We start from the raw sequence: 13299 nt of genomic DNA on the forward strand, positions 1-13299 counted from the left end.
TAAGCACAATCCTAGTCTATTTCTTATAAAGTAAAGGGCAACGTGTGAATAGGAAATTAAGTTGGCCGATAACCCTATCTTAAAGGATATGAACCCTTTAATTATTGTGATAAGAAAAAGCAGATTCCAATCACAATAATAATAATAAAGTTAGGTTTCTACAGAATACACAAAAAACAAGATAATATATGTATCATGCAAGAGGAGATAAAGGAGAGATATGAATGAATTAAACTACAAAGACAAAGGATGGTATAAGACCTTAATAATGCATTGTATATTTCAAAGAAAAGGAAAGTTTGTAAGACATATGACCTAACAAGAACAAAAAGGAACATATTCTTATCCTTTGTTTATATAAGGAGCTAGTATTTTTTTTTAAATGACATGTTATTTGGTTTGATAAAAATTGTAGGTAGAAAAAATGATCGATAAACATATAATCAATTCGTGGCATGATCGATAATAATTTTAATCAATTTTTGGCGTAAATTAATTTCATTTTTTCTGATTTTGTTTAATTGTCAGTTTGGGTAATGGTATATACAATTAGAATTATTAATAAGAACTTGACTTGGGAATGGTTTAGGGTTCATACTGCTTTAATTTTCTCTAGGTTTGGCTTGCTTTATTATCCAACCTATTTAAATTTTGTTCCTCATCATCATTTTTCTTTCCTTTATGCCTTAGTTAGGAAGTATTTACTATAATAACAAAAAGAGGTCCAAATTAGGGATATTTTTTTTCCACATGATTATTACAATAATTATATCCTGTGGTCTCCTTTTGGCATCTTGATGTAAGCATAACATGTAATAATAATAAAACAAATTTGGGTCTTTTTCACCTTTTCTTTTTTTAGCAAATGCATTCCAACCATCATTCCCTACATTAATCAAAAGGTAGAAGAGAATAGTGAGAATTAAGGGCTAAAAACAGGCATGCTAAACATGTTTACAACCATTCAATTTTGTCAAAAAAAGGGGCTTCTCAAAAGGGCTTTAAAGCAAAGGTGAATTTTGGGTGAAAATAAGCTGGAAAAAAAAAAAGTTGGGATTGATTCCTCCTATGTCTAGGGTTCATCTATGTGAAAGTAGGATGACTTACCCAATTCACTTTATTAGCTTTTTTTTTTTCTTTTTTCCACACATTATTTCATCATTTTTGTTAGAATGTTGCTGAAATGAAGATGATGAGAATTTTGGTTGGTCTTCAATCAATTTGTGAAGAAAGCCTGTTTTTGTGGTAATTTGTCTGATTAAGCTTTTAATATGGTTGGTGAAGGGATATTCATGCCTTGATTAGACCATGATCTGATAGCTATTTTTTCATAATTGAGATTAAGATTCACTAGCTGGATTTTTTTTCTTTCCTTTTTTTGGCTATAGATCTAGGGAAACAGGTCAACACCAATTATTTGATGCTTTGGGCATGTCTTGTTTCCTTTTCTCTTCTATTTTTAATTTTATATTTATTTTAATTTTTAGTATATTTAATTATTTCTTTAGTTAGGGTCAAAGGTGTGATCTTAATAGATGACGATAACCCAATAAAATTCTATCGACATAATCATTATATTTATTTATATTTACCATTGTTTCTTAATTTTCTCTTTTTACAATTAAATTTGATTATAATTGAAGTGACCCTGTTACAAAGGAGAGGTAAAAATGTCTCATGTAGAACATGATAAAGGTCTTAAATTTATTTTTTAGAAATAGAAGAAATAGGGTTTATAGCTAATTTTTCCATTTGATTCAAGATTGTTTTAAAAAACAAAAATAAAAGGTGGAGGGATTAAATAATATCTTACACTCTATGTACCATTGAAGCAGGCTTGAAATTCTTGATTTCCAACATTAATGTTTAATCACTTTAACATTACGTCAGTATCGCGTACTATAAAATAATATATTAATATATTTTATTAAATAATGACAAGACATGTTGATTTATTGTGATAAGATGATCACATGATATTTTCACGTTTTATATTAATATTACATCAACACTACATAAATATAAAATAATAAGTGACGTTTCGATTAACCGTTAATACAAACTTATTTAATTTAAAATAAAAATATAAAAATTTTATTGAATGTAATAAAAAAATAATAATTTATTTAAATTTTCTTAATAAATTTAAAATTTTTTAAAGCATTATGCCATTTTGTTTATATGTTTACAAAATTCAAACTTGAATATCAACATTAGAATGAGTGAACAAAAAAAATGAAATCAAGGGTGTCTTATTATGTAACTTAGCCAATAAAATTAGATAAAAAGAGAAGAAAAAGTAAGACAACCCTTTGAAACAAAGTATGGTATATCCTCTAGGTTCAATTTTGGAACTTAGATTAAAAATTAATTTTGCTTTTTCAAGTTGCAAAGTGGGGGGTGGTGGGTTTCTAATTTATGGACCAAGTAAAATGAAATGCTGACCATTCTAAAGGAAAAATAAAAAGCCATATCTAATGGCTTTTCCCCCCATTTGGTGTAGGCACAATGTAATAATTTCATTTCTTCTTCCCCTTTACTTTCCTTTCATAGCCTTTCTTGAAAGTTGCTATAAGTCAATTTTTGAAGGTTGTGCAAACACCCATGCCCTTTCTTTTTCCTTTTTTTTTATTAAATTCAAAAAAAAAAATCTATATGAAGAAACTCTTTTTCCCTTTCCAAACTTTTGCCCATCTTTTCTAAATACAAATGGCCTTATACAATTGTGTTACATCTCCCCCCACCCCACCTCCCCTCTTGCCCTCACAACCCCACGTGTGCTTTTCTATTAATTCATTCAGTCATAATCTAACAACAATGTTAATCATACCCTTGATTGATTGTCCAAATCAATGAACAAATTGGGTATATATTGTTAGCTAAATCTTTCTGATTTTGCATGTTGAGGTCCATAAGCTCCACTCATTAGCCTTGATAAATTGACAATTCACCCAATCACTTTCACACTAATGAGTTTATTTTTGGGAATATTCTATCAGAGTCAATTTCAAAGTTTGAGATTGAGAAGCCATGCCCAATGGAAACCACTATTTGGATTCTGCCACAATAGGGTGTGAGGGAAAGGCATGCTCATATTCTTTAGGAATTTTCACCTACCATCATCCTTGTAGAGTCTAGAACTCAAGTACCAACACAAATCATTTGATAATATTTTAAGTAGGGAGGCAAAAGAAAAAGAGCCAACAGCATTAAGAAAGCTCAAGAAAGAAGCAAGCATCAACTACCACCCACCAGCACTCTTTTAACATTAAGTAAAAAAATTTTACAAAAAGGAGTTTGCAATTTGTTTTGCTTCGAACAATCATAAGATGATGAACAATTTTTGTAAAGGATAAAACAAAAAAGAGGAGAGTCCTACACTTTTAACAGAGTTTCAAGGTGCAAGAATGAAAGTTGTCTACATGTAGAAAGGGTTCCTTCATTTCCCTAGCCTCTGTCCAATGGTGGCCCATCCACCAAACCAATCCTACAATCTCAAAGGATAAGGTCGGTTGCTTAAGAAAAAGATACTCTAAAATCCCTCCTCCGCCACTACAATTTCTATGCAATAAATTTAAAAATGATGAAAGACAAAACATGGAGAGGAAAACCACAGGTCAGACAAAGCACTTTGGCTATGTTTCAGGGTTTGGGAATAAGAATTGATAAGGAAAAGCAAAGATGAAAAGTAAAAAACAATTAGGATTTGGGAGAAAAGAAAAAGGCAGGGAATAGGAAGAAATATATGAAAACAGGTTTTCCCACCTCATAACTTTCATTTTTGTTTTGAAAAATCCAAAGATTGTACAGCCTGATTCTAGTTTGACCTCCAAAAGCTTAAAGACTGTTGCTGCTTTTGTTCTTGGTTCCTAGCCATTGTAGAAAGGTGGAGTGGACACCATCATGCCTGTCCTCTAGTAGGCAAAGTATCCCACTAAGATCTTGCAACTCTTTTTCACAGTACTTGTCTGTTTAACTCAATTCCCCTGGACTCTTCCTTTGCTCATCTTCACTTACAAAAAGTAAAAGCTGCTATGTTACTTTCTGCTTCTTCTTCCTTTTTTTTCAGATATCATTTTTTAACCTGCATTTTAAAAACAAAATTTACTGTAAGAAAATGTCTTTCAAAGCAGATATACTAACTAGGCAACAATGTAAAAAGCAATTGAAATTTGTGCTTTCTTGCACTTTCCCCTCTTTATGAACAAGCATACAGGGCTCAAGCTGTTCCTTTGGTTTTTTTGGGGGGAGGGGGTTGGTTTACCATCTTTATTTTGTCTGTCACTATTCAAATTAATTGAGAGTTCTGGACCAGTTTTAACTGCCTGCCTATCTCTAAATGTTAAACAGTCAAGATACTTATTTAAAATGGTGACAAGTTAAATTCTACCATAACAATTGTCAGATATTTTTACAATCTTTAAAAGAATGAAAGGACAGATTGCATAATAAAGAACATATAATCCACATAATCTTCTTATAAACTCAAGCTATCATATTTCAATAGTTGCTTAATTGTCCTAAAGGGAATTCAATGAGGGGGGTTGGTCGCATAATTCCTCTAACTTAAGCAAGAACAAATGCTTCACTAAACTACAACATCACAAAAAATTGCATGGACCAGTTGAGGCCACGTGCATGAAATCAAATAAGGGCAATAAAGCAATGTAAGTATTAAAAAAATAAAAAAAAAGAAAGAAAATTAAATGTAAATTACATGAATGTTGTTTTGAATCTTTTCTCTGAAAGATTTATGCCTGGTCTTTTGTGGTAGAGGAAAAGCAAAAGGTGGTTGGTTCAATTGTTAATGGGCCAAAGAATTTTTTATAGCTTTTCAAACATAATATGATCAAAGGGCAACCTTTTTCCGGACTACGGACAGACCCTTTTCTATGATATTGATTCTTCTAATACTGAATGACCATAAAACCCTTCCTCCAAGTTCAATGACTTTTTTGAGGTTGTCCCTTCAAATGACTATCGTACCCCTTTAACCCTTTCAAAGGATGAGTGTCGGTCGACAGACAACATGGAGAGCTGTCTTCCCCACATCACTGTTTCCCTCCTTGTTCTTGTCTTCCACCCCCCCTCCCCCTCTTATTTTTTTTTAACATTAGCATTTGAACTAAAAATTTCATGTTACAACAACAGCAACAAGCAACAACCGATTAAAGAAAATGACAACTCAAGCGTAACAAGCACATAAAGATTGACAAGTCTAATACCTTATTGGGATGCTTGGAAAAGTATGCATATGCTAGAAACAACTATTGAAGATCGAGCAAAAGGATAATTAAGGGTAAGTTGACTAAATAAACTCTGATGCAAAATAGCTATAAGGATGGCCAGGCCAGGCCCTAAATGGTGCTGATTTTGCTATTAGGTGAGGAAATTGGGTTTTCAATTCAATTGAAAGTGACATTTCAAGAGTCGAAAAGGTAAATTTGGATTTGGGAGTAATGGTCAAATGGGTCACTCTTGTTGTATTATGATGACATTTATAAGAAGAAAAAAAAAAGAAGAGAGAAAAAAGGAAATTATGTTTGACAAAATCAACAAAACTCTTATAAATCTTTTCACAGCTTTATAAACATTAAAAATGTCAGCATCTTCCTTATAAAAGATAATACAGGCGTCCCCATTTCATCATTTTCATTAATGCAGGGTCCACTAAGATGCTTTCTTTGAACAGAGACATTAAATAAAAAATGGGAAACTTTGAAGAATATATTAGTAAGCGTGGAAAGGAAAGGCATACCTTTTGTTTTTTTTTTTTTCTCTTTCCTTTAGGTTTTGGTACAAATTTTTGTTGAGAGTAACTCCTAGTTTGTCTTAGGGGTTGCTTGCTTGAAAGCAACAGTGGGAGCTATCCTACAACTTCTCCTTTGATGCTCAAGCACAAGTTCTCCAGCAAACCAATCCAACTTCTCAAAGTTACTTTGTTCTCCAATCCTTTTACCTCCAAAGAGGACTGATTCAACATTTTTCTGCTTCAGCATTTCCTCAGCTATCCCTATCAGCATAGTTACATTGCTGGGGCTGGGGTCTGTATCTACATTAGGGCCACACCGACCTAAACTGGACCCATTTGCCTGTCACACCAAAAATTGATTGGAAAAGAGGAAAAAAAAATGATCAGTGATTCCATGATTTACAACAAAACTAACATCAATGTCTTAAAAGACTGATGACTAAGAAAAACATAATTTGTTCATCCATGAAACATAGTAAATTAATCAAAAGGTCCCAGAAATCATGGTCCCTGTAGTTTTAGCTTTTCAAACATAACAATTAAGGTGGTACTGAAGCAAAATTAAAATACCAAAAGCCCTGCTTCCAATTAATTTGTCTATGAAACTGACCAAAAGAACAGAAAAAACAAAACACCAATGGGCCAAATTATTATGGAGTCCACCATTTTTTGCTTCATTTCATTAGTCACTTGCCAAACCCCCCTTTAGTGGTTCATTAAAATGGGACCAAACCAGATTGTTTTTCCACATTCACCTTTATGAATTCTACTTTCATTAGCCAACTGAAAACTATCATACAAAAAGCTAGTAAATGCAACACAGAACAACCTGCATACAGCCTAGCTTTTTATCACTGGCTATTGGGAAATATGTGACCACAAAATTTCTTATAGTACTCTTTTGGGTGAAAATTGACTACTTCATATGACAAATTGAGAGGCCAGGCCATGGTCCAAACTAAAAGAAACTTCCTCCCCACTCTTTTTCTCTTTCCTTTGTATTGGAGTGTAGTGTATGTGCTTAAGAATGGCAATATCAGACACCAGGTCCTGGCATGTTAACAGTGCAGAAAATATTACCGTAAGCAGCCTAATAATAAAAGCTAAGCTAATCATAGAAGGCGTGTTTACCCCTTTAAACGAATCCAGGGACATGGAATCATGAATGGCATTTTCTGCTCACTCATGATGTCCCACCACTCTTAAACCAAAGCTTGCTCTAAATAAACAAGGCAAGATATCCCCCACAGCATGAAATGACAAGTAGTTATAGTTTGAAAATTTGTTTACAAAAGTATTTGAACATTCCCATATTATGCAAGAACTTGGCAAATGAACCAAAGCCTTCCCCATGGATTGAATTATGGAAAGAGAAAAAGAAATCTGAAGAATTCTCTTTGACCAAAAGAATTTTCTATTGCGTAAAGCAAAATGTGAAAGCTTTTTTCCTCAAGACAATTCAAAAGCTTTGGGTCCCTGTTCAAAGAATAACTGACAATTTTGACCCAAAAAAATACACAACTTGGAAGAAGGTACAGCAATGAAACTTTAGTTTAACTAAAACAACCAAAGCAGCAGTAGGCCTTGGGTTTGAGCCAACCAAAAACGCCTTGTTTTAGGAGTTTTGCCAAAGAAACAGTGCCCCCAAAACATCACGTGCGACCCAAAACCACCATGCCTGCCTAAGGGTCAGGTCCCCTCTGTTTACCCATTGGCCAAACTAGGGCATAGATTTCCATGCTTGTGCTCCATGCCCTAAGCCTTACACTACTAAAAACACAAGCATCAATGACCCAATTACCCAAGGTCAAAAACAAACGTTACCATCAACATTTGAACCCTTAATTCAAGAATTCCAATGTGCAAAAGACAAGACCCTTTTAACTCCAACCAGCCTGGCTTCCATTGTCCCTTTTGCATTTGGCAATGACAAAAACCCTCATCAAAATCATCACGAACAGACTTTTCTAAGGACAATCACATATGTTCAACTGTCTAGTCTCGGTAAAAAATGTAAAAAAATAAAAGTTTTAGGATCTGAAGGTACCAAACTTCAAACATGCTTGTGTTGTGCCATGAATATACCTGAATTCTGACATAGTTACTGCTTCTGCATTGACCGAACGCCATGGCTACGGCTTGGTCCACCGAGTCAGCCGAACCGTCACCGGATATCCGGGCCATTGGTTTGGCCCAATCCTTGACCCTCCAGTTCTTGACTTGCTCATATTCATAGCTAACTTCAAGCAGCTGACCGGTCCCCAACGACAGCACCAGCAAATCTTCAACGCCTCTAACAAAAGGAAACTCCTGTTTATTATGCAACACGTGCGTAATTGCAGCTGCCGTTGGGTTGCTCATAGCCAACCCACCATCAACCGCCACGCACCTGGTCTGACCGTCCACAGACCGCATCAAAACCGGGTCGAACAAACCCGGTTCAGCTGACGTCGCCCGACAAACCTCCCATAAGGGAAAATCAAAACTATCCGTCTCCAAAGCATCCGCCCTTGAAAACAAAAATGGCGCCGTGCTGGAAAGATCATAACACGGAATCAAAACCGGTTTTAGAGTATCCTTCAACGTCAAACTCCTTCCATCCGCTGCGAAAGCCTCCTTCATCGCCTTCTCCAAACCGGTTGAACAGGACCCGGTCGAACCGTTTTTCAAAATCTTCTTCAAAATACCGCCGTTTTTACCCGAACCGGAACGGTATATCCGCTTCCCATTATCAGCAAGGAACCGCCACGTCTCCTCAGCGGTATAAATCGGGCGGTTGTTATCTTTGGTGCCGAAAAGCATGGCGGTGAAGATACCACCAACGCCAGAACCGGCGGCGACGTCGAAAAACTCGGCGATTCGAGCATTTGGATTACCCGACTTGGATTTCAACGCGTGTTCGAGATAAGCCAAAGCTTTCCCACAAAGAATCCCTCTCATGCCACCGCTATCGATACTCAAAATACAGATTTTACCTCTCTGGTTCTTGATAGCTGACTGGGAATTCTCATCACCCTGCTGAACTAACGGCTCAACCTTCTGATCAGAAGCTGGAGAGATCGGCTTTGGAATCCATAGCTTCTGATGATCATCGTACCCGAATAAAAATTTACTTTCCAGAATCGAAAAGATTTCGTAACTCAGCTTATCTGTGTCGATGCTCGGTTCATGCATCTCTGAGGAAGTATTCGATGACATTATTACCTGCTGTCGCACGTTACACAAAAACCAAGAACCCAAAAATAAAAGAAGAAAAATCTCTTCTCTTTAGGAAGAGAAAATTCTTTGCATACTCCAAACTGGAATTCCTTTCTGTTCTTTTCCTTTGTTTACTTCCGCTTTTTCAGAGTATCTGACGCAGACTCTCCTGCTAAAGGAGTTGAGTTAATGAAAGCAGCAGTTATAATTTCCTGCTACCTTGCCATTCACGCCCGCCCAGAAGAAAAGTTTTTCTGCAAATGGTAAAATGATGAGTTTAGCTTTAATACAATAATAATTATAAGAATAGTATATAAGAATTTCCAACGTAAGTATCACCTTATTTGACAGGAATGCTCAACCAACATTTATCAGCTTCTAAAATGGAAAATCACTCCCCATTTCGCAATCGTTATCATCATCCAAAAAAAAACAAACAAAACCGAAGATCCCCAAGCCTAATTCTTCCAATCCACGCCTTTCGCCCGTTTAATTTTTTTACTTTTCTTTTATCGAATCTTCGGCTGATAGCTCTATCTATATATTAATAATTCCTTTTGTTTTCTATTTGGTTAACTAACCATCAAAGAAAACAAAAACAAGGCCAAAACCCCAAAAAAAGACAAAGAAAAGAACCCAGAAGAAAGAAAGTAAGAGAGGCAAAGGAAAGAACACCCAGCAGCAGTTTGCGTTCAGAGGATGTCTGTTTATTTTAGCTTTTTAAAACCAAAAAAAAAACCATTTTCTTCTTTTTTAATTTGTTTTATATATAACCGCACTTACCGTTTTCAAATCACCAAATAGGTAACCAACGGTTCTAATTGTTTGTTGGTTTTTCATCAAACGGTGGAGTTTGTCTCATTAACTATTGGTCCGTGATCAACGGTCAACATTAGTAAAAAGAAAATCTCTCTAACTTTTTAGTATTTTTTATGTTATTTTTAATAATCTCCCGCTCTTGTCGTTAACCGCGTGGGGCCGGGGCGTCACCACCGTCGGCAAAAAAATGGAGGAGCACCACTAATTGTGGGCAAATATATAAATTTTTTTGGACAAATTTACCCTTTGGGTAAAAAGTGGGTTCCATTTTGGATAAAAATGTGAAGTCTGCTTTTTGGAAGGCTGTGGTAAAGGAGGAAATTTTTAGTTTTTGCCGTTTAACTGTTCGGTAAAAGCCGGGGGGTTATTAGTTAAAACTAGTGGATAAGATGACTGGTGGGAGACAAGGTGGTCAATGAGTTGACTAGTAAAAGTTGTAAAGAAATTTTTTTTACTATTTACCGATTTGACCGTCTAATTCTATTCTAGTGTTGGTTAAATATACCAAACTAATATTTATCTTACATTAATTTTAATTACTTAAATTAAATTACTTAAATTAAACTCACACTTTAAAGTTTTATCTATAAATGACTTGCCAAATGTGAAGCATGCACAAATTCATGAAGAATCCAAAAGGTTAATAAGTCATTAAAGTATATTTATGATAATTAATTAATTATTAATAGACTTATGAGAATCATTTAATTGTATTTGTGAAATTTAAAAAATTTTCATTATCAATATATAGAAAATAAACAAGAACTTATACAAGAAACATCGGGTCAAGTTCGTGATGTTCCTTGTTAAAAATAATTGAATAAAATTTAATTTTAAAAGTCCAAACCTAAAGATTGATATAGATTAGGAATATGTAAAACAATTATTCAAAATTTTATCTATACTCGAAATAGGATAAATATTTATTTAATGGTGAAAAATTTTCCATAACTTTTAGTAAAAATATATATTTGAAAATATATCAATAATTTTTTATTTTTTTTATTTTGTATACTTAATCTATGTAATAAAGTATTTTAACCTGTTATTTCTAATTTTCAATTGTAATTTCTATTTAATAATTTTTTAATAAAAAATCTCACAAACTTAACCTAAAAAAATTTTATCTTAAAATTGTCCATAAAAATAATTATTTTTTAATATTACTTTCCCTTTTCTGCAAAGTTTATTATCTGCAACCCTTTTGTATAGAATCAATAAAGGTGAATAAAACTTTAAGAAAAGGGTATTGTTACATGTTTGAAGCCATTTCAGTACTTTTTTAATTTTTGGTTTTAATATTCACACCTTCAAAAAGAATTGAAAAAAAAAAACACTATATTGCACCCTCACTATGCAATAGCTTTTATTTTATTTTATATAATTATTATAAGTATAATTTTTAGAAATAGTAAAAATAAAAAATTGGGTTTTTCTTCTTTTACTTTTTATTTTTATTTTTATAAAATTAATTTAATGCAATTCAAACGAGGGATAATTGGGGCTACGAAGTAATTTTAAGTGAAAGCCAAAACAAAATTTAGTCAGACGTGTAACAGTGAATAACTTTTTTGGTTCTTTGATTTGAGAAGGACTGTTCATGACGTGAAGTCCTCTTCAATGTTCTAATTTATTTATTTTATTTAAAAAAATTATTTGACATTTTCAAGTATTCCTTTCAATTAATAAAATTTGTTTTTTTTCGTTTTTCTTTTTTTTTTAAGTATAGTAAAAGTTGATTTTTCGATTAAAGTCAAAGAAGTGATCAAAGCATATTATACAAAAGAGAACTCGGTAAATTTTTGTATTACTATATTTTAGAAAAATTTAGTAGTTATTAATATGTTCTTTCTTTTATTTTTAGTATAAATGAATTAATGCAAGATCGAACTTCAAATATTTCGTTTATAAGAATAGTGTGGATTTAAATTCAAATCTTTTATATCCGATATAATAGATTACGTTTCGAAAGATGATTCAATGGACTCAATAATTTTTTTAAAATGAATTTTAAATTTCATTTTATAATTAGAATTGTGTGATTGAATATTATCGATGAAATTGATAAAGAAATCTTTAAATCTTTAAATCTTAAATTCAAGTCACAAATAACGTACGTTTATCTAATTTCATATCGATTTATTTTATTAAAATGTACGTTAAAAATTATAAAATTATAATTATAATTTTTGTTGTTGGTACATTAACCAAATGTGCATAAAATTTAATTATATTTTTTTAAAAAAAAAATTTCTCCATATTGTTATTGTCTAAAATCTCTTGAGAAATGAATGTTAAAGGTTGCATTTTAACTTATAAAAAGGTTTATGATTCAATTATTTGAATAAATGATAATGATGAACAAGTTTTTCTATGATCAAATCATTGAATTCATATGCAGCCTTGGACCAAAAAAACAATTGAGGAAAGATTAAATCCCATCAATCTTCCTGAGGAGTAGAGGGATAGAGACGGTTCCACATTTCTTTGGTGCAGCAAATTAGTGTTGTTATCCTGACTAATCATCGATAAGTGCAGCTTCCCACTGCTAAGCTTGTGGCCTATAATCTTTCCCCACTAGCTTTACTGCTCCTAAGCTTAGTGCTAATGATGAAGACATTTACCTGGAATAGCATGATTTTCTTGACTTCTCCGAAGATTTAACCAACATTTTCCAATTTTTTCAACTCTTATCTTTCAAAAAATGTTTGAAAGACAACACATGCTCCTTTATTGAGCAGAGATCATTAGTCACGAAACTCGTACTATTAAGAGATAAGATAAATTCTCGATTTATAAGTAAAAGTTTTTTTTATTTAATAGGTATGTTTTATGAGTTTTAAATATAATCTTGTGATATATAAATTTATTTAAATTTTTATTAATATGAAATTTTAAGTTCAAATAAGTTCGGATCGGATCAAAGTGAGTGTGAGGACATTACAGTATAATTGAGTAAAATAAAATATTACAAATTTTACATCCGATGAGATGAATTTTGAATTTCTTTTACGATTCTCTTGGAAAGTCAATATATCTCCTCTTTCACATTAGTATCTATATGCAGTGGTTAGCCTGTTATTTTCCATTGTCTTTAGCTTATTCGGCCTGAAACTCATCCATGTTTGTGGGATTCCATTGGTGCATATAGAGCTTTCTTCTTTAGTTTCTGGTCTTTGATAGCTAATAACTTGCAAGGCAAAAGGCATTTTTAGTCCACTAATCACGGCAGTTGGTCTCCATTTGCATGATTAGATTAAGTGGGATTTATCAAAGTCACAAGTGACCAAAGTCATTGATTTGGGAAGAAAATAGAAGATAAAAAGTCCCCATTAAGTAATTAACCTTGGATTGGAATATATTATAGTTGCCACCAACTAGGCTCCAAATTCAGCTTTATGCCACTTCTCTTTAAGGTTAAACACATGATTTATGATGTGCTTAATATTCCAAGTACCATCCATGCTTCACAATCTTAATATTTGTCAATATCAATTAAACAAAATTACATACTAATCTTGATATTTTAA

General features: G+C 32.9%; 1 protein-coding gene across 2 annotated transcripts; it reads right to left on the reverse strand.

Annotated features, from left to right (window-relative positions):
- Positions 1–3232: 3232 nt before the first annotated feature.
- PLP6 (PATATIN-like protein 6) lies at positions 3233–9680 on the reverse strand. 2 transcript variants are annotated; one of them, XR_002445985.1, is made up of 4 exons: positions 9290–9680; positions 7838–9204; positions 5759–6092; positions 3233–4084 (listed from the first exon to the last, which is right to left on the reverse strand). XR_002445985.1 is itself a non-coding variant. In XM_021439929.1 (3 exons), the coding sequence occupies exons 2-3, from the start codon at positions 8948–8950 to the stop codon at positions 5823–5825; spliced, it is 1383 nt and encodes a 460-aa protein (XP_021295604.1). In that variant the 5' UTR covers positions 8951–9204; positions 9290–9680; the 3' UTR covers positions 5551–5822. The 2 variants fall into 2 exon arrangements, 1 of the variants encoding a protein (XP_021295604.1); XM_021439929.1 differs by lacking the exon at positions 3233–4084 and having other exon boundaries at positions 5551–6092.
- Between the last annotated feature and the right edge of the window lie 3619 nt (positions 9681–13299).

Source organism: Theobroma umbraticum, unplaced genomic scaffold, assembly GCF_002168275.2.
Source record: "Theobroma umbraticum cultivar Fairchild unplaced genomic scaffold, ASM216827v3 scaffold_81.0, whole genome shotgun sequence".
Taxonomy (NCBI): domain Eukaryota; kingdom Viridiplantae; phylum Streptophyta; class Magnoliopsida; order Malvales; family Malvaceae; genus Theobroma; species Theobroma umbraticum.

Coding starts and splice junctions, on each gene's coding strand:
- PLP6 (XM_021439929.1), bottom strand. CDS start 8,950: ATGTCATCGAATACTTCCTCAGAGATGCATGAACCGAGCATCGACACA. Junction 6,093..7,837: donor GTAACTATGTCAGAATTCAG/GTATATTCATGG, acceptor TTGGTGTGACAG/GCAAATGGGTCCAGTTTAGG.